Source organism: Brachyhypopomus gauderio, unplaced genomic scaffold (assembly GCF_052324685.1).
Source record: "Brachyhypopomus gauderio isolate BG-103 unplaced genomic scaffold, BGAUD_0.2 sc70, whole genome shotgun sequence".
NCBI classification, from domain to species: Eukaryota; Metazoa; Chordata; class Actinopteri; order Gymnotiformes; family Hypopomidae; genus Brachyhypopomus; species Brachyhypopomus gauderio.
In genome coordinates this window covers 698,661-725,747 of record NW_027506891.1, presented here as the reverse complement: position 1 = coordinate 725,747, position 27,087 = coordinate 698,661, and the positions used below count along the sequence as shown (strand labels likewise).

The 27,087-nt window shown below is 42.4% G+C and overlaps 1 protein-coding gene across 1 annotated transcript in view; it reads right to left on the bottom strand.

Moving 5' to 3' along the window:
* Positions 1-23,804, bottom strand: part of lin7a (lin-7 homolog A (C. elegans)) — a 54,838-nt gene extending 31,034 nt beyond the window's left edge. Inside the window, exons 1-2 of the mRNA XM_076989733.1 lie at positions 23,388-23,804; positions 5,855-5,973 (exon numbers count right to left, since the gene is read on the bottom strand). Of these exons, the coding sequence (XP_076845848.1) occupies positions 5,855-5,973; positions 23,388-23,478 (210 nt within the window). The 5' untranslated portion in view covers positions 23,479-23,804. The remainder of the gene's footprint in view (positions 1-5,854; positions 5,974-23,387) is intronic.
* Between the last annotated feature and the right edge of the window lie 3,283 nt (positions 23,805-27,087).

The window sequence follows — 27,087 nt, the reverse complement described above, 5'->3', positions numbered from 1 at the left end:
TAAAGTTTCCCTCCTTGGGATTTTCTGGATTACGCATTTTCTGCCTCGTTTCCCAACACGCTTCAAAATGGTCCCACACCGCACGTCTTTTCGCCCGCTTCATTTTGTTTTCCACTCTGGTCTTTCGCGACACGTGTTCACCTCTCGTTCTTACGCTCTGTTCAAGTTAATACAGGAGCGCTCTCTAATGATTAATCGTGATTAATACATTTTGATCGAGTAACGTCTTAATCGACAATTAATCGAAAGTCGATTAATCATTTGCATCCCTACCATTAACCCAATCAAACTTGTGGGAGCGGCTTCTGGAAGCATGGGGTGAAATTTCTCCAGATTACCTCAGCAAATTAACAGCTAGAATGCCAAAGGTCTACAATGCCGTAATTGCTGCTAAGGGAGCATTCTTTGACGAAAGCAAAGTTTAAAGTAGAAAATTATTAAAAAAAAAAAAAACATTATTTCTACCTTGTCAATGTCTGGACTATATTTCTATTCATTTTACAACTCATTTGATAAATAAAAGTATGAGATTTCAGGGAAAACACAAAATTGTCTAGGTGACCCCAAACTTTTGAACGGTAGTGTATATATTATGTGTTATATATATATATATCATGGTAGGACTGAATTTCCTGAGTTTTGGAGCTACCACCTGTTTTATATGAGCTGAGCTTTTTGGTGTGTCTCAGCTCCTGCGTGACAAGGGCCTCAGACCAAGGCCCTCTGCTTTGAGCTCTTATCCTCTAGCACTGCCTGACTTTTCCAAAAATGCTGTTGTCAAAACCAACCCTGGTGCCTTTTTAGAGCAACCAATGTTTTTTCCTGGATCACTGCTGATTCATGCATCCATGTTGAGGGGGCAGTAAGGACTACTATGTTCTAGAGGGACTACTTCATTGTCATTTACCAGTACACTTGCCTGCTGGTATGATCCTGGGCCTATGAGCATTTCTTTCTTTATTATTTCTGTGAGGCAGTTGGATCATGAGAGTGTACCCTGTACTCATCCCAGCATTCCACTACACACATGGCTCAGGATATGAGGGCTTGATGTCTGAACAGGTTTTGCTCTATTACAGGTCCCAAGATTTACTGGCCGAGTAATCCGCAGCGTTGCTATCCTTGATTACCTGGTTCACGTGTATGTGAAGCTAGAACAGAACTCACCGACTGCCTGGGGGACCCTGTGAACTGGCACAAGAACCTCCAGTCTAGAAGATGCCAGTGCTTGGAGTCTTTTGAGTTCTTTTTTTGTTTGCAGGGTGTCACTGCTGGTGTGCTGGATCTTAAAGAGTAAAATGTGAGCAGTCTGGAACCATAGGTGGTTGTTAGTGAGCCACTGTGTCACTGTGCTTTGCCAATGACGCTGACCACATGCCTGACACTAGGACCAAGTCTGGTGCCCCCTAAGACCATGAGTACGTCTGTACTGGGAGTCGTGGTCATTAAGTTGTCAAGAAAATTGTAAAAGGCTTCCTTGCTACTTTCATTTAAGAACAAACATATACACACACGCACACAAACACATGCACATATGAACACACACACACACACACACACACACACACACACACAAACTGAGATTGCTAGATGACTCAATCTGACAGTGGGGAAAATTAGTGAAAGGTCTGGTTTTAGTATGGTGGCCTGTCTCCTAGGGCACTGACAGAGACAGAGAGACTGTGTGTGTGTGTGTGTGTGTGTGTGTGTGTGTGTGTGTGTGTGTGTGTGTGTGTGTGTGTGTGTGTGTGTGTGTGTGTGTAGAGACAGATCAAAGCTGGGCTTCAATGCACTTGGACAATGGACAATATTGCTGTGTTCTCTCTTTATGTCTCTAACTCTTTGACTGTGTCTTTCTTTTCTGATTCTCTCTGGTACTCCTGCTAGCTAAGACAGGATTACCATCTCTCAAATAGAGCATAGCACAATCACAATCTTTCGTATAGAGCAAGGCACAATGGCTATTTTCTCATACACACTCACTCATAGACAGACAGACACACACACACACACACACACATCTCTTACCTCTTATCTAATGCACCTCACATACCTCGTCCTGCAGCAGAGATACAGCCATGACTGACTGATTGCTCTGTGTCTATAATAACCCTGTTGTCATACTCTTGTCACATTTGCATTTGTGATTGTACACAATGTGTGGGTGGCCTCCACGCTGTCTGTTGTAAGGCTGCAAAGCTTGCCAAACAGTGGGGTATTTGATTTACTCAAACACTGCTGCTGTACTGAGAAGAAGAGGCATGTTATTGTTGCGTAAATGATGCATTTTCACACACTCAAGAAAGCGCCGACTTTGTGCTTTTGTTTCGTCAGTACACAGGAAACAGTAGAAGTTTTGTGCCTTTGCTGTAAATGCTAATAGTCTTGCACACAGCTGTGAGCATTTCTTGCCATTCTCTCCCTGTTCTGATCTGGGGGGCCTCACTACACTGATGAGGGTTCAGTGCAGTTAGGGAAGGACACGGGTGCAGAACTGAGCTAGGAGAATTACCTCCTTATACCTGAGATACGCTTTATGTAGATATGCTTGAGATACACGGTGAAAGATCGTCATGATGTGCATTATCCATTACAGATCTCAAAACACCACGAGTGTGCCGCTACGCCCAACTAGCACGAGTGGTGTGCCGCTATGCCCAACTAGCACGAGTGTGCCGCTACGCCCAACTAGCACGAGTGGTGTGCTGCTACGCCCAACTAGCACGAGTGTGCCGCTACGCCCAACTAGCACGAGTGGTGTGCTGCTACGCCCAACTAGCACGAGTGTGCCGCTACGCCCAACTAGCACGAGTGTGCCGCTACACCCAACTAGCACGAGTGTGCCGCTACGCCCAGTGGCGGACTTAGCAATTTGGGGGCTCAAGGCGAATTTAGCTAGGGGGCCCATCAACATTAATATGCGAGAAATAAGTTCAGGTTCACACTACACGATTTTAGGCTGGTTTTTCAGTCGCCGACTGTTTTTGTAGATCGCCGACAGAAACTGTGGTCGGAGGCAAATCGGGGATCATTCGGCGCTCGCTCAGTCGTGTAGTGTGAACTGCTGAAAGACGCTCGCCGAGCCGTCGCCGAGTGGTCGCCAACTCATCGCAGACGACCGGCAGATATCTAGCATGTTTAATATGTAGCCCAGTCGGCGACTGAGAGTCAACAGCAGCGTCTAGCTTCATACAACTTTACTACAACACTGTGTTTAAGTTACTGTGACAGCACTGGAGAAATAGTGCGATTGACTATATCTGTGTTCACTGCAACGGAGAGATGAAATAATTCTGGCAATTTGGGACTATGGAGTGGTTAAACGGTACAAAAAATAATAATAATAACGAAAATGTGGAGTACATGTACGTTGTTTTTATTTTCTTCGTGGTGTTGCTGGTTCTCGCGAGAGTTTCGTTTCGTATTCTCGCGTTTTTGGACGGCAGCCAGATGAGTCGGCGATTCCCCAGTCGTGTCGTGAGCCCGCGTCGCCGATCAGTCATATAGTGTGAAAGCCACAACAACTGAGAGACTCGCGATTACAGCACAACCAGTCGTGTAGTGCGAACGGCACAAAAACCTGACGACTGAAAAGTCGTGTAGTGTGAACCTGGCTTTAGCTAGACAAGGGGGCCCTACAGTGGGAGGGGCCCAAGGCAATTGCCTAGCAACGCCTCTATGCAAAGACCGCCTCTGGCTACGCCCAACTAGCACGAGTGTGCCGCTACGCCCAACTAGCACGAGTGGTGTGCCGCTACGCCCAACTAGCACGAGTGGTGTGCTGCTACGCCCAACTAGCACGAGTGTGCCGCTATGCCCAACTAGCACGAGTGTGCCGCTACGCCCAACTAGCACGAGTGGTGTGCCGCTACGCCCAACTAGCACGAGTGGTGTGCCGCTACGCCCAACTAGCACGAGTGGTGTGCTGCTACGCCCAACTAGCACGAGTGTGTCACTACGCCCAACTAGCACGAGTGTGTCGCTACGCCCAACTAGCACGAGTGTGCCGCTACGCCCAACTAGCACGAGTGTGCCGCTACGTCCAACTTCGTGGACTGAATGAAGCTGACCCGTGTTGGCCCCATGGTAACAACCAATTCTGCATGATCCTGCTTGTGCTTGCTGGAGTTAAGAATACATTGGTGGAGCAAAGTGCAAAGGAATACCTGAGTCTACTATGCACACAGGCATGGAAGCACCCTAGTGAACATAAACACACACTGAAGCTGAGGGCTGGAATTACAATGATACAGCAAACAGGATACACACTGACAAAAAGTTTGTTATCAAATAACAACAGCCAAGCTCTAGGAGGGAAAACCATGACTAGATTACAATGTCCAGGCACGTCCACACACCCTGCAATAAGAGAATGGAACTACTCCAGAATCCAGATACCGAGGATGTTCTTTTGTTCCTCAGCTAAACAGTGACTCCACTATTAGGGCATCTGATATAGCACACAGCTGTGGCGTGAAAGAGTGCTTGAATGAACAACAAGCCCCTGTTATAAGCACAGCACTGATTAGCATCTGCAGCCCCCTTTGGCCTGTGTTCCACAGCCCCGCCCCTGGGCAGAAAGCCCCAACTCCACACGGCAGGGGGGCAGCCAGCCACCTGCACAAGGGGATAGGTGGAGGATGCACGTTATGAAGAACTGAAAATCCCAGCCTTGACTTCTGAGATGTGTAGTCAGTTCACCAGTCCACCACCTCCAGTTTCTTACATACCAGAGCCAGGAACACCAGCACTCTACAGCCACAGTGACTTGGCTCAGGTTTAGACAAAGCTGGAACAGGGTGTAATATTTACTAGACTGAGCACTGAATATCCTGCTGTGTTTCTGGGAGGGCATCAGGTCAGAGTAGAACAGCAGCTTCCTACAACCATGTTACACGCACTAGAAAGCTACACAGTCATGCGGAGGACAGTTCTGAGTAATAAGCAGATTTGAAATGAAGCATCTGGACCTGCACCTAAAAGACACAGCACATTACACCTCTTCCAGAATCACTACTCCAACACCACGTTTAAAAGACACAGCACATTACACCTCTTCCAGAATCACTACTCCAACACCACCTTTAAAAGACACAGCACATTACACCTCTCCCAGAATCACTACTCCAACACCACCTTTAAAAGACACAGCACATTACACCTCTCCCAGAATCACTACTCCAACACCACCTTTAAAAGACACAGCACATTACACCTCTCCCAGAATCACTACTCCAACACCACGTTTAAAGCTCTCAGCAGTTCATCACTTTCATATCGCACAGATGTCCTAAATTATGGTTTCAGACCCCGAGGTGCTATGAAGTGATTCAAATGTACGCACGCATGCGCACACATGCACACACACACACACACACACACACACACACACACACACACACACACACACACACACACACACACAGGTGAGTCTTATTATGCACTTAATGATGGATGTGTCATAGAACACAAAAACACACACACAGGGGAATCTTCATTTATGCACTTAGATGGATGTCTCATAGACCCCACCCCCTACTGCCCTCAACACACACACACACACACACACACACACACACACACACACACTCACACACACACACACACACACACACACACACACACACACACACACACACACACACACACACACAGGTGAGTATTCATTTATGCACTTAATGATGAACATTTGTCATAGCCAATTCTTTACCAGTTTCAAAAAAACTTACACAGGTACACATCTACCCAGAAACACAGATAAACAGATACAGAGTTAGACAACTACACAAAACACAGATATGTTTGTATCCATGTATACAGGTATCCAGGTGGATATGCAGGTACACAGACTAACCTCCCTAATGGCGGTGCAGAACTCGCTCTGCAGAACCTTCTTGAGAGACTGCAGCTTATGGCCAGGAACATCACCAGACTCCTGCAATTTCTCTAGGAGCTCGATTGCTCTTGCTACGTCTGTGGAGGAAAGATTAGAAACGTAGCGTGTTAGGGCAAGAGGGAAGAGAGAGAGAGCAAAAGTAGCAGGAGACACGTGAAGCTGAGGTCTAGTAGAGCTATAGGATCAAACACGCTTATCAAAAACATATATATTAGTGGTGGGACTTTAACGCGTTAATTTCAATTAATTAATTACAAGGAAATTAACGAACTAAAAAAAATTACGCATTTTAACACATTTAACGCATGAGACACTTTTGCACCGTGGAATGTTTCTCAGTGCACAAGTTCCAGACATACAGATTATATGGACGCACAATAAGATGATTATGATGGAGATGACTGAAGAGGCTACGCTGGTGGATGGGAAATTTAAATATAAGAAACTTCCAGATGGAAGTACAAACACAAATAGTGTTATTAGCACTTTATGTAGGAAGGAGTTCGCTTATCACAGGAGCACTTCCACCCTTCATTACCACCTCAACGCAAAACATGTTGGGGCTAACGCGTAGGTCAGTAATGATAACTTAGCTGCTAAATGTATTCCTAGTACGAGCAAACAGTGTCGCCAGTCAACACTCGACCACATGTCGGGGTTCAAATTAAGAAACAAAATGTCAAAGTCCACGTCGGACAAATTGACCAATTCACTGGCGAGATGGATTGTTGTGGACTGTAGACTCTCTGTGGTCGAAGGCTTAAGTAAGACGTGGCCGTTCGCGCAAGGTGGGCGGAGTCACGCGCTACGATCACTAGTGAAAGTATAAACCAGGCTTTACAAGAAGTGCTGCAAATTACGTCAGCTGATGCAAGTTACGAACTGCCGTCCAGAAAGACAATGTCGAAGAAAATCCAGCAGCTGTATAATGAAGAAATGGAAGTAAAACAGGTTATTGTGAAGAGCACCACAAATGTGTCTCTGACTGGGGATCACTGGACCTCTGTTAGCAACAAGAATTATATAGATGATGAATGGAAGATCCAGTGATTTTCTTTGAGCATGCAGAAGACCACTTCTAGGCACAATGGAGATGCCTGTGTAGAGGACTTTATGGCTGTGGCAGAGGCCTGGGAAATAAGAAAAAGTCTACCATCTAAAATGGTATTAAAAACATCTGATTTACTTCAGTTCTTCTTATTCTTCCAATATCCTGAGCAAAGCTCCCAAAATTAAAATTTTTTGGTCAGAATTTCCAGTGTTCTGAAAACTGCTCTGTTTTCTGCACTCATCTATTGGTCTATGTAGTAGACTGGTGGAAAAATAAACAAGATGTTGAAGTTTATGCTTATGTTCATTGATTCATTCATCATTCAAACTTAAATTAATATTTCTCATGTTAAATATTGAAATGCGATTAAAATGCGATTAATTTCGATTAATTAATTACAAAGCTTGTAATTAATTCGATTAATTTTTTTAATCGCGTCCCACCCCTAATATATATATACCAGGGATGGGCAACTTTCATGATAAAGAGGGCCAAATTTTTTTCAGCACTATCATTGAAGGGCCACATGACCAAGCAATTCAAATAATTGGATATGAAAGGCACTACAAATTATTCTCAATAAGAACACATTTTAAATGAATTCAGATCTGTATGTTTATTGCACCAACATACATCTATTTTCTGCATATAAATGCATTAACATGTCCTTAATAAGCAACAAAGACAAAACATTTGCTTAATAAAAAAAGTGCAAAAAGGAATTTGAACTCCTTCATATCAAAGAACTGTAACGCGTAGCGTGCTGCGGAGCGAGGAGGCGGACACAAACGCTGAGAAGAGCGAGATTTAATAAAGGGAATTCCATATGCGAAGTCGTTTGTACACGGGTCAAAACGGGAGAGCCATCCAAGTGGTCAGCAGGACAGGCAGGAGTTGTAACAGGAGAGCCATTCACAACGGAGAAACACAACGGAGACAGAAAATACCAGAACAGCGATGACAGATAATCCACAAAACCGAACAAACCACAAATAACCGACACTGGGCGAAACACAGAGATACAAATACACAGGACTAAACTAGACACAACTCAACACAATGACAACACGGGCGTGGCAGACAGAGGGAAGGTGGCGAGTGTAAAATGGAGACAAATTAAGTATTATATCGCGATCGATTCTTTGTGTTGACTTGTAACTCCCGCGGTGGCCCAACTCAAAAGTAGCCCAAAAAACCGCCCCCCGCGACCCCAGAATTTTTACCCGCGGCTGGACTTTCAAACAAGCCCAATTTGGCATGAAAACCGCGAACCTGGCAACTATGCAGCTAGGAGAGGGGGGCATAGCCCTACGTGACAAGAACAAAAAAGTCCTGCTATATTGTTTTTTTTCTTCTTTTAATTATTAAATTATTATGATCTATTTGCCGCCAGTTGCCCATCCCTGATATATACACACACACGCATCTATATATATATATATATATATATATATATATATATATATATATATATATATATCATACTGAAGGCATCAAAACTATGAATTAACACAAACAAAAACGTGTGAACCAACTAAATATATGTCTTACATTCTTGGTTCTTCAAAGTAGCCACCTTTTGTTTTGATTACTGCTTCACACACGCATTCTCTTGATGAGCTTGAAGAGGTAGTCACCTGAAATGGTCTTCACTTCACAGGTGTACCCTGTCAGGTTTAATAAGTGGGATTTCTTGTCTTATAAATGGGGTTGGGACCATCAGTTGTGTTGTGCAGAAGTCAGGTGGATACACAGCTGATAGTCCTACTGAATACTGTTAGAATTTGTATTATGACAAGAAAAAAAGCAGCTAAGTAAAGAAAAACGAGTGGCCATCATTACATCACTACATTAAGGGGGCAGTCATGGCCTGGTGGTAGGGAACTGGTCTTGTGACTGGAGGGTCGTGGGTTCGATTCCCAGACCTGAGGCCATGACTGAGGTGCCCCTGAGCAAGGCCCTTAACCCTCACTTGTATAAAAAATGAGATAAAAATGTAAGTCGCTCTGGATAAGGGCGTCTGCCAAATGCCATAAAATGTAAATGTAATTAAGAAATGAAGGTCAGTCAGTCTGAAAAATTGGGAAAACTTTGAAAGTGTCCCCAAGTGCAGTCACAAAAACCATCAAGCGCTACAAAGAAACTGGCTCACATGAGGACCGCCCCAGGAAAGGAAGACCAAGAGTCACCTCTGCTGCAGAGGAAAGTTCATCTGAGTCACCAGATTCAGATTCAGATTCACAGCAGCTCAGATTAGAGATCAGGTCAATGCCACACAGAGTTCTAGCAGCAGACACATCTCTAGAACAACTGTTAAGAGGAGACTGTATGCAGCAGGCCTTCATGTAAAATAGCTGCTAGGAAACCACTGCTAAAAACAGGCAACAAGCAAAAGAGACTTGTTTGGGCTAATGAACACAAGGAATGGACTTTAGATCAGTGTAAATCTGTGCTTTGGTCTGATGAATCCAAATTTGAGATCTTTAGTTCCAACCACTGTGTCTTTGTGCAGAAAAGGTGAACAGATGGACTCCACATGCCTGGTTCCCACCGTGAAGCATGGAGGAGGAGGTGTGGGGTACATGGAGGAGGTGTGATGGTGTGGGGTACGTGGAGGAGGAGGAGGTGTGATGGTGTGGGGTACATGGAGGTGTGATGGTGTGGAGGAGGAGGTGTGATGGTGTGCATTTTAGTTTGATTTGCTGTTGCATTTTAGTTTGATTTGTGGTATCTTGTGGGCATTTAATTTTGTGTGCATTTTGTTTTTTGAATAATTTGTAATTTAAATTTCTTTATTCTCATCATAATGTTGTCCATTGGACAATAGGACTGAAAATTGTTTGCACTTTATGGTACAGGTTGTGATTGTCCTTGTGCTGTGAGGAAGTATGTTCCTGAGCCCAGCTGATCTTTTGCAAGTGTGGATGTGCACTTAAATACGCTTTGAAATCGATTAAAACAACTTGTGCTGAATTTGATTCATAACTCATCCTTTTTTGCATTAAATAACTGAAAGTAACTAAGTAACTTTTACTCAAATTACATTTTAACTAGTGCTGTCAATTCCAGGTGCCGCGATTAAAAGTCCTCACCAGGATTTTGCTCAAGCTTGCTAGATTTTCTAATTAGCAATCCAGGGTAAAATTAGTGGAATCAACACAATCCAGGAAGCTTGAGCTTGATTTTGTACTTTTACTCAAGTAAATTTTGAGATGGGTAATTTTACTTTTACTCTGAGTAAAATTTAGGCAAATTAATGATACTTTTACTCAATTAATATTTTTCAGTACTCTTTCCACCTCTGAGCCTGACCACTAAGATCATTTGGTCACTGATATAAATGATAAATATATATATTTGGTTTATATCTGATAAACCAAAACTATCAGTGGATATTGATTTGACTTGACCTAATTGTCAAAAACTGAATATATAAAATATACCATAAACAATATACACATAAAATAAATCACAATATAAATAAATAGAAATTTAACCTTAAAATCTAAAGTTGAGACAGGTCAAACAGCTGCTGCCTTAATTGCGATGTGACCATAATTTGTTGGTGTGATACTCAGGGAGAACCAACTTCCATGTAGTGTGTTACTACTTAATTTAGTGCTTAATTTAGGTCCGAACTGTGGCTTTCTTAGCATTTAAAAGTACATCATCGTTACATTCTTGGTGCTTTATTAGTGGGGTTTCTGCCAATGACTGATAAATCTGTGTAACCTTAATACTGAGTGATTTTATTGGCCAAATGACATATTGCTCTGACCCTAATAGACAAACAGATGGGCGAACAGATGGAAAGATTTCTCTGTCATGAGTTATAATGTCAGCAGATCAAAACCATATAACATTATACATAATTAAAGCACTGACGTAGTCACAGCTACCCTCATGACAATAACCCTTAACATTAGACACTGTTCAGAGCTCATAGAGCAACACAGAGCGTATGTGTATAAGTACAGTCCTAGTATTTTTTTTTATTTCTGAATTGGCACTTGCCCTACAATTTCTGAGTGAATTCATTGCTTACTGTAACCTACCTACTGCTGCATTCTCAAAATACAGAGTTTCTCTTAGCGCCGACAATTAGCAAGACTACGGCCGTAGAGAGAGCATTTCCTTTACGGACCCTCAGTTATGGAACAGTCTACCAGCTCCAATCTGAGATTTATCTTTAAATCTAGGTTTTGTCATGTTTAGCCCCACCCACTGTCAATCACGTCTCGTTTTTGTTTGTTCAGTCCTTCCCCGTCAGCTGTGTCTCATATGTAGTTAGTTTGTAGTCAGTGAGTCTTCTGGTGATCTGAGATGTTGATGATGTCATCCAGTCATGTCGTGTGTTCACTCTAGTTTGTGACAACTTGGGTGTAAAGCAACGTCTCGGTGACCCTCATGACTGTGGTCACCTCATGGCCCCTCCCTTTAGTTATGCTGCTATAGATAAACCTGCTGGAGCTACATGCTAATCACTGGCATGTGTGTTGTGTGTGTGTGTGTGTGTGTGTGTGTGTGTTGTATCTTGGTTACATGCTTCTATAAAGACAATTCCATAAGAGACCTAATGGTCTTGCTAGTAGATGTGGTGATGTTGTGAATGGATGTGCCAAAGCCATCAGCAGATGCGTTGAAGCTGTCCCCTACCTGAGGCCCAACATCCACATTTGAGGGACTGCTCGTCCTAGATATAGAACTATAAATATGGACTACAACTAGCTGGGCCACCGATTGGAGGACGGATTCCCTTTTGAGTCTTGGTCCTCTCAAGATTTCTTCCTAATCTCTGCCTAGGGAGCTTTTTCTTGCCACCATTACCACTGGCTTGCTCATTATGGATCTGGACCCATTCATTTGTAAAGCTGCTTTGTGACATGTGTTGTAAAAAGTGCTATATACTTTTTTATAATTGACAGTTTAAATCAATTCTCATTTAGCGGTTGTGAACTGCAAGGAACCTGCTGTGGACAAGTTCTCACACAAGTTTCACAGAATGCCCGTCCTGAACGCAAATATCAACATTCAAAGTCCAATATGTAGAGTCTGAAGAATGTTCCTCTGTCATGGTTTTTAAACACCACAGTGTATTACCTCTGTATTAGCTTAGACTGTAAGTAATTTGTTGAAAATGAATATGCATTTTGAAAAATGAACAGGAACAGTAGATCTGTAAATCTGATCCAAAATTGTATTTGTGTCTTTAAAATGTAATTGTTTGCTGAATGTATGCAGGAAAGCTTTACATATGCAAGCAAACACTGTGTGCAACCCTCCAAATAGCTGAGCTACAGTAGAGCTAATAAAAGCAACCCTGAGGAAACAGAGAACAGAACCAAAAATGTAGACAGCAAGTACGAGGAACATGAGCACAGTGACTTTGGGCTAAGCTCAAGTGATGTGAGCATATAACAGCCACTTAGTTTATTCTTCCAGCCAGATATAACCAAACCAATTCTACAATGTTAAAAGGTTTTGGACCCATAAACACAAAACATTCTAGAAAACTAGAACACAAAATGTTCTAGAATACTAAAGTTCTAGAACATACTCCTTTTTGCTTTCTCATTTCATACTACTCAGATTCACCATAGTCTTGATTCTTGTTACAAGCTCTTGGGCATTCTAAGCATATCCATCAGTATCATACTGAGTATGTGGAGGAAATCAGCTTTATATTGATAGCAGCTTTCAAATGAGCCAAAACCACTGCTATGCATTTCAAATTGTGATGGAAGGTGGTGTAATGTGAAAGTTTGCAAGCTTTGGATTTTTATATTTTGATGAAATGGCAAAAATACCTAATTAGACACGAGATTGTATGAGACTCTATTTGCACAGCTCTGATATCATCAGCATAGCTTGAACTGGGCACTGTGCATTTTACTGGAATCAACTCAGCTGGCAATCTTTGAGAGTTATTAATCTCTTTCCTTCCTTTACAAGTCACTGATAGAAATGTTTTTAGCTGGATGAATCCAGTTTGGTTTTGTGTCATATATGAACAGATTTCCATGTATTTTCAACAGGTGTTTTCCATGTGTTAGACACAGCTGTAGTGCCATTCACAGTTCACAGACTGTTCACTCTGGCCGTTCCTGGTGTGTTATACTGACATCAACTTGCATGGGAAAAGCAGACAGTGTCAGGAGATTCATGCCTCAAGTACTGAATCCAGAGTTTGCTTTATTGTATAGGCTGACAGATGACTGACCTAATGTGTGAAATGAAGTGAGACCGAAGCTAGAGTCAAGCTACTATGCATCTCTAATGGCATCAGCTTCTAACGAGAGCAGCCCGTAATGCAGGGGGCTTCTAACGAGCACAGGCTGTAGTTTGGACTGCAGTAATAAGCTAGTTTTAATGACCCAGTGTGAATCCAGCTATTCAGCCTCTAAAGGTGTCTGCCTGAAGCATCTGCTCATATTTACCTCTCATTATAAAGGGGTCAGATACAGCCCATGAGTTATCTTGTCTCTCAGTATTTCTCTGTTTTTCTGCAGGTTTTGCAAGGTAATTTACACATTATAGAGATGAAAAACAATATACACATGCACACAAAAAAAAACTATAAGAAACACACTCATAACACTGTTACGCCAACAGACACAGCCTCCACCACAACCAATCACCACAGCCTCCACCACAACCAATCACCACAGCCTCCACCACAACCAATCACCACAGCCACAACAACCAGCACCACAACTGCCACCACAAACACCCCCACATCCACCACCAGAACGACCACCACAACCACCACCACAACCATCACCACATCCATCATCACATCCATCACCACATCCATCATCACATCCATCATCACATCCATCACCACATCCATCATCACATCCATCACCACAACCATCACCACATCCATCATCACATCCATCACCACAACCATCACCACATCCATCATCACATCCATCACCACATCCATCACCACATCCATCACCACAGCCACCATCAGAATGACCACCACAACCATCACTAGGCTTGTCCTGATCCGATATATGGATCAGATCGGCTGCCGATATTTGCAAAAAATGCGTATTGGTATCGGATCGGCAGGCACGAGAAAAAGCCGATCCAGACTTCCGATCACCACCTCCATCACCAGACCGACCACCACAACCATCACCACAACCATCACCACATCCATCACCACAGCCACCACCAGACCGACCACCACATCCATCACCACAGCCACCTCAACCACAATCACCACAATCAAAATGAAAATGAAATCAGTTTATAATTAGACTTACTTCATCTCAAAGCCTGTAGCTCACGACTGGAGAATAATTTCTCCACATTTCATTATATTTCCTGAAATTTATGAGAAGTAATTTCTTTCTTTCAGTCACATGCCAGTTTTTAAAAGAGCTTCCTATCAGTGCAAAAGCAGTCCCAAAAGACTGATAATCCAATTCTTACTGTGTTGAGTTATTAGAGATATGGCCTCACCATCACCATCACACTAATCCATCCTGCCACTGAGGGGATAGACCTCTCTGTCCTTGGATTACAGCACAGCAAATGAAACACAGCTAGTCCCACACCAAGATGAATAGCGTTTATTGAAGACACCAATTCCAACACACACAAAACACCCACACACATGCATGTGTGCACACGGATGCACACACACACAAACACAAACTCAATCAAATGCTGAACAAAATATATTTACATGCAGAGAGCACTGCAGAGAGCAATGGCACTGCATGAAAGATGTGATCTTGTGAAGTCTGCACACCACGTAAATGTCTGATCTTGAAAGACAGGTTAATTTCTTCTCAGCGAAGGCTGCAAAATAAGCCATTGCACGATCTCTCGGGTGCATGCACTACAGTCAAATCTGCATTCTGACTAATGATGACCACTATCACAGTGGTTCCCAAAGTGGGGGGCGCACCCCCTAGATGGGGCGCGGAGATATTGCAGGGGGGGTGCGGGGCTTGGAAGTAAAACATGTGCACATGTGTCAATATGGGGGGGTGTGTGTGGGGGGGGGGGCGCAAAAATATTCTCATCTACTAAAGGGGGGCATGGCAGAAAAAGTTTGGGAACCACTGCAGTATCAAAAGAGCAACTGAGTCACCCATGTGTGTGGAACTGGGGAACCACCCTACAACCACGGACTTGTGCTAACGGGCCGCCCAATGGAGGATGGGTTCCCTTTTGAGTCTTGGTCCTCCCGAGGTTTCTTCCTATTCCCCACCATCATAGGGAGTTTTTCCTCACCACTGTCGCCTTTGGCTTGCTCATTAGGGATCTGGACCCATACGATTGTAAAGCTGCTTTGTGACAACGTGTGTTGTGAAAAGCGCTATATAAATAAATTTGACTTTGACTTTGAATCTGTGTAAATCTAGCCACTGACATATGTAATGAAATACAGATGTAACTTTACAGAACAAAAGTAATTACAGATGTAATTTTACAGAACAAAAACAAATGTCATTTTCAGTGCAGACTGATGCATTTAAACCCATTAGCATGGAAGATTGCACCAACTATGGATATATGGACATAAAAGACCACTTTAAACTCTAAGCACTCAAACTCCTTTGTACTTCATTTACATTAAATAAAATGTTACTTTTGTGACTAGAACCCAAGTGCAAGCTTATATGATCCTTATCCCGTTCAGCTGTCCTGTTGGAGAACATGATGGCTTCTCTTCTCAAAATTTATTTGGAATGATGACTCATCACCACAAAACTGCTGCCATCTATCTCACAGGGTGCAAAGATGAGAGAAGGATGATGCGCTTCTGTACACAGTGATGAAAGTATTAACTTGCATCTGTGGCTGCAGTGGTGGATGAGGTTGACTGAAGTGTCCCTGAGCCCACACCAGGAAACCCATTACAGATGCACAGTGATGTCAGACAGTGATGACTGAGATTTGACGCTTTGACAAGTTTTTCAACCTTGTCACTTGCACTGAGATCTGACAAGATCCTTTGAATCTTGGAATTTTTTTGCAAATCCTACCAATATGTCTTTGAGGAATGTTGTTCTTAATATATGGGAATATTCATGCATCTTTCAGCAAATCAGATACTCTTGACCCATCTTTGCTCTAGTCTAGAGGAATTAAGCTTTTCTCAAAGGATCTTGTTTTATTTTTAAAATATTGAATAGGTCAATCAGCCATGCCATTCATAGATCTCTTTTATGGTAATCACTGTGGGGTTGAGGGCAGTGGTTATTTGCAACATATTCATTTTTCTCTTTAATTAATCAGGCAACCATGAGAAACATCTTCCTGCAGATTCACAGCTTGCCAGTAGTCAGGAGTTGGTGAAGACAAAGCTAGATCCACCTCAGGGAGTTCCTTTCAAATCCATACTACCTCACTTTATCAAATACTATATAAGAGCCAATTGGTCCAGCACTGACAGTTCTAATAGCTGAAGGCACACACTCCAGCACCTGAAGATATTACACTAGATATCGAAGAATTTGTACACAAATTACCTCAGCTTGGTGTTTTCCAAGAGGAGAACACTGAGAATGGCTTATATAATACCATGACCAGGTGACCCCCTCTCTCTTAACCAACCTACAGCAACATCCAACCTACAGCAGCAAACTATTGTTAAAAATGGGCTTTACCGTTACAAAAAAACCTGTACCAGACACAGTACTGTGTTTGTTGGTGTTGTGAATATGCCCCTGTATGGGGCAAGATGGTTAGGCTTCCTTTTTATCAGAGACATGAGCTTTTCCACTCCAATGATCCTCTTACACTGACCAGACACCTAGTTACTTTCACACTGGTAAAACAGTTGAGGGTTGTGGGGGCCAGAGCCTGTCCTAGCAGAACAGAGCACAAGGAAGCAACCCTGCACACGGCTCCAGTCTATCACAGCACTGCCCAACATGATGCAAAGGTAATTTATTACTGAATATTCAATTATTGTATTATTTAATTGTAAAAAGTCATTATTATACTTTCTTACCAACCACAAATTAGCTGACTATTATATGTTCAAATGATTTTCAGCATGTCAGCCAAATGTGAAACCAAGGTAATAATGTAAAAACGAGGACACGAGGACAGGTAGTGACGAAATAAGGACGAGGACAGGTAATTATGAAACAAAGACATGAGGACAGGTAGTGACGAAATAAGGACGAGGACAGGTAATTATCAAACAAAGACATGAGGACAGGTAGTGACGAAATAAGGACGAGGACAGGTAATTATGAAACAAAGACACGAGGACAGGTAGTGACGAAATAAGGACGAGGACAGGTAATTATGAAACAAAGACACGAGGACAGGTAGTGATGAATTGAGGACGAGGACAGGTAATTATGAAACAAAGACACGAGGACAGGTAGTGACGAAATAAGGACGAGGACAGATAATTATGAAACAAAGACACGAGGACAGGTAGTGACGAAATAAGGACGAGGACAGGTAATTATGAAACAAAGACATGAGGACAGGTAGTGATGAATTGAGGACGCGAGGACAGCTAGTGACTGAGCAGCCAATGTCTGGGCAGCCAGCTCTTAGGACCAGCACTTAATAAAGCTAGTTATTCTGCAGAGCTGTGAAGTTCCTCTGTGATTCCCAGTTTGGTTCAGATAATTTCTACTTTTGGATAGCCCTTAAAAACCACATTGTGAAAGGGTATCACTGGAGGGGTTATTCACTCATGCACTGCTCACAATGCAAGGATGAGACTGTGGCCTTTCTTCACTTGCAGGTATAAAGGCAACAGTACAGAACAAGTAGGGTGTGTGGGTGTGTGTATGTGGTTATTTCAGGCCTTTGCACACAAAACTGCATGCAGAGCACAAAACTAACTTTTGTAAGCTCTAATTAAATTTTCATCACCTCTAATTAAACTGTTCTCAGCTCTAAACTAGCTCTTGTTAGCTCTAGCTAAACTAACTTGTCATTTATAACTAAATTAACTCTTGTCAGTTCTTTCTAGATATGCAGCACCATAAACTTCCACAGTGTAAGACCTCAGTCTCCTGAGGTTTGAAAAAAAAAACATTTGAAAAAAAAAAAAGACTACGAATTGCTAACTTGGTGACCACAGATAAGACAGGAATAGAGCAATCGTGAATACTAGATAATAAGCCTGTTTACAGAAATGTACTGCCCACCTAATTTTTGTCACCACTCTAATCTAAAATACCTAATCCAGTTAATTAAGGCCTTCAGCAGCACCTACAACAGTCATGTGAGCTCTATAGTAGGAGATATGGGTAGAAGACATTGGGTAACCTGGTCTAGGCTGTGAAACAGATGTTTTTTATTACTCCTAATACACTCAAAATCAAACGAGCACAAACATGATTATGTATTCATCACATATGATGCAAAACATTTTACAATATCCACAACGGGGAAATACATTTCATCTTAATTTTCCTGGTGATTTTGTTTGTGCAATATGTTCGTACCATACACACAGGCTTGTGTTTTGGCCAGTACACTGTTTCTTTTTAAAAAGGTCACTTCAACACTGCCATATCGGTGACGTAGCAGATTTGATGCCAAATTAATTTCTGACTTCACACTGCAAGGGTTTGCCAGGGCACTGACAGCACAGTATTGATCCAAGTGTTGAGACTACTGCTACGCTCTGCACTCTGGATATATCTCCAGAAACACTTTACCAAATCATGAACACACAACCAAAACAGCAGAAATGGTTTATCCTCAACACTCCATATTTAACTCAAACATTAAGTTCTGATCACAGCCTCACGCCAGAGCAGACAGGAGATCCCTTTGAAGCATCCGTCTTGGTCTAGGGTTGCCACCTGTCCCGGTTTTCCCGGGACTGTCCCGGTTTTCACGTCGCTGTCCCGGTTTGTCCCGGTTTTCCTTCTTTTTAATATTCGGTCCCGGTTTTGACTCGGTTAGTTCAAACGACTATTTAGACTGTTTCTGCACACTTAAAATCCGTCTTCTTTTCTCACTGTGTCCATTTTACACCCGCCCCCGGTAACATTTTACGTTCCCCCCGGTCAACAATTATGTTCGCCGCCACCCCCCCATCAACAACAGAGTGTCCTTGTTTTTTGTCAGACCTAGGTAGCAACCCTATCTTGGTCAGTATTAGAGGTCTGCGCGGGACTGCTTTTTTAATCCCGCTCCCGCCCGCTCCCGCCAAAAAATCGCTTGTTTTAATCCCGCTCCCGCCCGCACCTGCTTGTTTTAATCTCGCTCCCGCCCGCACCGGCCAAAAAATCGCTTGTTTCCCGCACCCGCCCACCACATACACATTTCTGTCGCCCCCACCCGCAATCCTAATATGAATTGAATTAATTAGATTTAGTACTTTAAATTTTCTTATGTATTTATTAAAACAGCAATAGGCTATAGCGATTGATCGCGCTGTCCCATTTCTTATCACAGTCCAAACACATCCCGTCAGGTGATGTACACCAACACTTTCTGACATGTATCACAACAAGCCGATTTCCATCTCCATTAATTACAATGGAATATGACTTCCATACATCAGACTTTCCTGTAGTTGGCTTAATTGTGGTGTATTCGCCTGTTTTAATAGAATTTTGCACAGCTGAAACTGGTTGACCGTCTACAGCAGGGGTCGGCAACCTATGGCACGCGTGCCACCATTGGCACACCGAGGCATAGTCACTGTCACGCGACACACTGGACCAGCATCAGCAAAAATATATATTTTAATATAAATTATTATATTAATGGATTATACTTTCGCGAGTGACCGTAGCGCGCGACTCCGCACGCACACCTCGCGCGAACGGCGGAGGCGTTTAAACTTGGCGATCGATCGCGATATAATACTTTTTGTGTCGATTTACACCTCCCCCCTCCTCGGTCAACAATTTAAACTCGCCGCCATAGTGGCACACTCATTGACTGGACATGTTAAAGTTGGCACTCCATGTCTCAAAGGTTGCCGACCCCTGGTCTACAGTCTCTGCCATTTCTGTATCAAAATGACAAAATGACGCACACTTCATGTTCACGTGATCAGTTGCTTAGCCAATATTTTGAATTAGTTTATTGCTTACTTACTGAATGATTAGTTGTTTTCGTCCTGTTCCTTATGCATGGAAATCATTGCGTTGTTATTATTATAATTTTCTAGACTATTAATTTGCGGGATTTTTCTACATGTATATGTGGTCCCGCTCCCGCATCGCCTGGACTAATTCACCTCCCGCTCCCGCCAATAACAATTAAATTCTGTCCCGCGCCGCAAGATATTCTGTCGGGTCCCGCGGGACCCGCGGGATTACCGCGGGAGTGCAGACCTCTAGTCAGTATACTTACAGACTTCAGGGAAGACTGTAATTAGGAATGACTATAATTCCAGCAGGTGCAGGAATGATCTCCATCTACTTTGAAGCTAAAGGAAAATTCCAACCATCAGATTAACAGTGGATAACTGATGTCAGTACAGCCAGGATAGTATCAGGTTAACAATGGATGACTTAAGTCAGTATAGCCAGGATACAATCAGATTAACAATGGATAACTGAAGTCAGTACAGCCAGGATACTATCAGATTAACAATGCTAAGCTTTTTGTTAACATAAATATGAACATAAATGACTTAAAATAATTTCTCAATAACATGAAGCTATTAAGCTCACCCACATCTAAAATTTGACATATTCAAAGCAAAAGTGATTCTGTTTAGCAGGAGATGTTGTTATTTTTTATTTTTTTAATTGAATTTAGACATGGAAAGTCTGTATAAATAAGATATTTTTATATTTACCTTAAGTTACACAGAAAACTGACAATGATTGTTTTTAGACCATTAATGAACTATTTACACAGGCAGTCTATGTAAGTGATCTTAAAGGCAGAGGCGGTCTTTGCATAGAGGCATGGCTAGGCAACTGCCTTGGGCCCCTCCCACTGCAGCCCACTGTAAGGGCCCCCTGATTAGCTGACTTATTTCTCGCATGTTAATGTTGATGGGCCCCCTACCTAATTTCGCCTTGAGCCCCCAAATTGCTAAGTCCGCCACTGCTTAAAGGGAGAACCCAGAACTTAATAGGGACAGTAATACTTTCACATTTAAAATATAGGCTAATGGACTTTATTTTAACATCAGTATTTTGTCACAAAAAATGTTCTTTAGCGTGTACTATATAATCATATACTGTTTGTAGTGAAGCTAGAAATACTGATTTGTTTATACTTAAGCTTTTCTCCAATGTACTCACACTGATGTACACCAGTTTTTATACTGTTGTACCCTTTAAACTCATGTAAAAATCCTGCAATCTACAGATATTAGTTCTCATCCATTTGGAAATAGATTATGTGCTAAATAGTAAAACACAAGCAATCTCATATGACATTTTGAATTAACTGTAACTTTCTCTTGCTTCCAAGTTCCAACTTGTGCTAGGTTGTGTTAAAATTATTATTCTCTTAAATTTGTAAAAAAAAATTGCAAAAAGTTGCTATATAAGAAATTGTCTAAATCTGAGGGGTCTCTTCAGATCAAAGTTTTCATGCGGCTTTCAAAATGGCCACCGGGAAGAGGGAACATTGACAGGATGTTTTCAGAATATGCAGCAGTATGATTGGCTTTAAAATGATGAAATATTTCAAACACAACTACATGTATTGATTTAATTATCAAGCAGGATAATAACTTGTTTCTGTATTAACAGAATTTGTGTTAAAAGTTGCAAGTGTGCTTAATGGATACGTGAGCTTAATAGGGGCGTTTATTCGATCACTAAACTAATGAAAAACACACTTATGGATAATCTGTAGCTGTGAGTGAATGAGTTACAAGTCAAGGCCATGAAAAGCCTGTAACAGATGAAGCACCATGTTGTAAACTTGTAAACTTTGTAAAATTTTACAGTATTTAAAATAAACATTTATTCAATGACGCTGCCTCATCCAACCACAGGGCATCACTTGAAGACAGTTAGAACATACAGTGGAGGACGCAAACCGGTCAAAGCCATATTCATATTCCTGAAGCCGTCCTTGAAACTGTTGCAAGATCGCTAGTGTTATTTGAGAGGGATCGTTGTCTGCTCGTTTTAGACAGTGAGATATTTTGCCTTATGTGTGTTATTACCTATAAAGGAATGGTAATGCCAAAAAAGTCCCAAGTTATGCATGACAAAGACAATGTTTCAAACCCTTTCAAACTGCAAAATAAATAAATAAATCAGTGCAGCTGCCCATATACCCACAGCTCATTGTAATTACCATTTAGACCAGATTACATTTTATATTCTATAGATTAGCCAATAGCTGCTTGCTTGTTTGTTGGACAGTTCTGTTCACAGTACAATTAAGGACCTCAACCCTCAGTTTATTTATACAGTTATATACTTTGCTTTCGACACGTGTTTAAGTTAGCACACATGGTATGCCAGAGCTATCCAATTTCTCTATTAATATCTGTCCTCTTCTTTACGTGGCATGAACTAGCTTCAATAGCCTACCACTGAGGTGTATGCACACGATAATAGCCGTGACAAAATTTGTCTTAAATATCAATTACATGTTTGAGGCTATTTGAGCTAATTGCATCATGAACCGACCTGACGACCAGCGAATGCTGAATGAAATAATGACTTGTTCAGTAGAGAACCATGGGCACACAGACACATAAACACACACACACACACACACACACACACACACACACACACAGAGATATGTACATAGAGGTTATATATATCTTCAATCATGCTGTAACACATCTGTTTCTTTTCGAACTGTTCCCACCACTGACATACAAGCCATACATACTCAGGCTACAGATTAGTGTCTGCACACTTTTTACTTTAAACGTACTACTATTCAATCCGTGTAAGACCCTTATAAATGAACTGAGAATGCCTTCAACAGCCTGTTGTTTAGGAGTGTGCAAACGCACGTACAACGGAAGCAACTGGATATCCGTTTTACATCCCAAAGTTAATTTCGGAGAAAGTAAGAACAAAAATGATTAAACGAGTTATAGTAAAGAAAGAAAAGAAAGAGAATCAAAACAGGCATGCGTGTCAGTCCAAGACTGGGGAGCAGCAAGTAAACGCGAGAAATAAATAAAGCACTTATGTGGTGTAAATGAAGGTGTGCGACAACAGCCGTTTTGTTCATTATTACAGCGTGAAAACGAAACGAGTGGAGATACATCTGCACTTCTACATGATGGTTAACACCAACATCTCAGATGGAGATGTCTGAATCTTCACTACCACAGCGCGCAATGGCGCTAGACGTGTAATCCTACACAGGCAAATATTCGTACCGTCCGCGAGAACGACCGAAACAAACCGTCCAGAAACCCAAACCAATCCACCGAATTCGCTTTCGGAGTCCACCACAGCACAGCTTCTGTATTGAAGAGCCCGCAGCAGGGCTGTAAGCGTGTGGAGGAGCGTGTGGAGGAGCGGGTGGTGTCCTCACCTCGGTCCAGGGTAAGCGGCTGCGCTACTGTCGCCATGACTGCTGCTGCTGCTGGAGAGAGTGGCTGGTGTAGCTGGTGTAGCTGCAGCATCACAGGCTGGAGGGAGCCGATGGGGGTGCGCGAACACTACCTCCGCTTTACCCGACTGATCCAACGGTTCAGACTGTCCACAACTTATTTCTTCCGCTCCAAGCGCGCTAATTCATTTGCGCAATAAAGAGAGAGCAGGGCCATTCACGTTGGTGTCAAAACGGCTTTAAAGCCAATCACAACATCGCAGTGATAGCTGATCGATTAAAGAGCTGACTAGGATCTTAAGCACGCTGCAATGAGCTCCTTTGCCTGGGGGCTTACACGAAAATGCCCGTGTTTATTGACAACACAGTATGATACCAAACCAACGCAGCTTCATTCTTGACCTCCTCTAAGGGAAGAAGAGAAATACTCTTCCCAGACTCTCAGAAAAGTACCTCAGTGATCCAGCCCCTAAGACCCAGCACACATACACCTGTTCACCTTAAAAAAACACATTGCAACCAGCTGGTCAACCTTTAACGGTTCATTTATGTATTTGTAATTTGAGGAACGGGGCTGGAGCTTTTCGTCCTTTCTTATCTTCTTTACTTTCATTTTTAAATGCATCTTGTTTTTCTGCTTCCCCTGCCGGTCGTGCCCGCGTGGGCCTCCATGGGCCGCTGATGGATGCAGCATCGCTGGGCATCGACCTCAGGTCTCAAGGGATGTGATACAACACGGTGCACTAGTGTTTCTGACACTGGCTGCAATGTAAAACATCTTAGGACATGGTTAAACATCTGATGACTGCTTTAGTGAGAACATACGCATTATGTGCTTTATGATAGGAGCTGGAAATAAGAGTCTGAACGTAATCCTGATTCATGATGCCAGTTGCATTAGAATCAATCAAAGCACACACTATATCACACATGAAAACGTAGAACTTAAGTTCAGCTAAGCTATTATTAGAACCTAGCAGGCGAATCATCAACGGGGCCCCATAACTTTGTATTTTTAATTTTTTAGTGTCTAATAACTGTGGGGTTTTGATCGATTCTAAAGTGGGCTCCCCAGTGTAGCCCCGGGGTAACCTGCATTGACACGTCCCTGTCTCACACTCACCAAGAGATGTGAGGTGCCAGTAAAACTGTGGCACGGACAGGCGGGACTAAAATGGAGAAGGAGGCCGCGGGGAGATTACGCTTCTGTGACCATATGGGGCACAGTCAGTGGCAGAGGGTGAGCAAGGCTTTATCAGAGGGCTCCATATACAAATGATAAACGAAAGGAAACACATATTTTCTCTTAAAATTACCATTTTGCAGTGGGGTGGCAAGGGCTATGTTGGGGGGGGGGCAATTGCCCCTGCCACCCCTTTGGCTCTGCCATTAGGCACAGTACTGTGGAAAGAAAATCTGCTCTAATAAATGGAGTGGGATTAAAAGTCAGAAATGGAGAGTGAATGGATGAGTGATTTAGCAAGCATGAAAAGTGAGGGGGTGACCTTGGAGACAGTATGTGGGGTTAACACAATTCATTTTGTTCACCAGATGTCTGAAAAGTAGAGCAAAGCTAAGGATTTTATGCCATAGACTTGTATTTCTGCATGAACAGGTTTGTTCAAGACCATCCTTTTGAATTTTGGTACATTTGATTAGTAATAACACTCCAGTGACAACAGCTCTTGTAAAAAGAGCTTTAAAATAAATTTAACAGGTTTTGGAGTTGGTAAAAAGTATTTAGAGCATTTAGATCATCTTAGCCTCCTGCCACAGACACAATAATGAACAGCGTCCACAATTACACAAGATAATCCCAAACTAATCATAATAACGGTAAAACAATCACCTAGATGTTTCATTGGCCAGAGGTTCTGGGAGTGGTGAGTGAGCACGTGGGCGTGTAAGTGGTGAGTGAGCGAGTGGGCGCGTGAGTGGTGAGTGAGCGCGTGGGCGCGTGAGTGGTGAGTGAGCGCGTGGGCATGTGAGTGGTGAGTGAGCGCGTGGGCGTGTGCGGTCTGGCATCTGCTCTTCCTTCTTGGGGAGTGACATCCTGCTTGCTCCTTCCTGGTGGGGGCACATGTTGATGCAGCTTGGCTGCTTTAACTCGCATGTACTGCAGTAATACTGCCGGAACATATTTACATTGTCTAGAAATATATTAGAGGAGTACATACATACATACATACATACATACATACATACATGCCAACTGAAGTTTATAAAGGACTTAAATATGACATTGTCCATACATTAGAAATCAAAAGCAGGAAATCAAAGCAAATCTCATTAATGCCTGAGGCGAGGAACAATTTGTCAAGCTCCACTGAACTCAGAGCTCGTGCAGTCGTACGCTTTAGTGCAGGGGGACTCTAATAGAAATGATGAGGGGCCACAATTTTTTTTTTCAATGACTCAAGGGGCCATTTATTGGGACTGTGTATGATAACATATCATATCAATATAACGTATAACATTTATAACATTTCCTTTTCATTCAAAACAAAATATTACATAAAATAAAATATAATTTACATTTGAGCATAAATTAAAATTAATAGCTATTCATTATCTCTGAATCCGTGAATGGCTTCATGTGCTTCGCCAAAACCCACGCTGCTCTAAGGGAGCATTGTGTTGCCTTTTGCTGTTTTGTCAAAGAAGTGTGGAGGATTCGGTTGGATGTTTCATGTGATGCTTTATGAGCATTTAATGTTCTTGTTCTGATCTCTGAGTTTTGCGGAAATGTTTCTTCAAAATGAGTTTTCATTCATAGTGTCGTTTCACATTGCACATTTTTATTGCCGCGACAGTTTCTTGACATATTAATCACATAGGGCGAGTACTGGACGGTGGTAGAAAGAACGCAGACCTTTCTGTCCATTCTGGCTGAACTGGCGGTTTTCGCTGTCCAGTTTTATTGGGGGGCAAATTTCGTGCATGTCATTATTACTCCGGTCAGTAAACGTGTCGCTGCTGCTGTTTATTGTTGCCATGGAGGCAGTCCCCAGCCTCGTCTTGAGATCGCGGCGCGCGATTTCAAAATAAGAGCGGATAGCGCGATTGAAAAAAAAATCATAAAAAAAAAAAACTTTTCAAAACAGCTCGCGGGCCGGAAATAGATGCCCAATGAACATAAAAAGACCGCTATTTGAGTATGGGGGGTTTAGTGTCTCGTAGTTACTTCCACATTGACCAACTCGTAGCAGAATTAGCAGGATCACAAAGGGTCTTGTTTTATATTAATGAATTGTTAAAAATTCAGAAAGAATTAGAGCTGTAAATGTCTCCAGCATTATAGAATATAGAGGGTACACAGAACAGTTATTCCTGTCTCTTTCTCCAAACATGACATTTCATCCAGTGCAAAATCTAGTGATGATGTGCTTATTGACGCAATTACCTCAGAGACCTTGTTGGATTTAGCAGATCCTGGCATCCAGCTGCATTCATCTCTTCTCCATCGTTTCTCCGTTACTCTGTTCCCTGCACAATGGCTGGTCTTCAACTACGCCATGGTTCTGATCCACGCTCATAAGTGGTCGGAAAGGACAGAACTTGCATTGGGGCAGAACGAGTATGGGGGCAGTATAACGAGTATGGGGGCAGTATAACGAGTATGGGGGCAGTATAACGAGTATGGGGGCAGCAGAGTGGTTTTTAGCCAGTGCTGCTCACATTT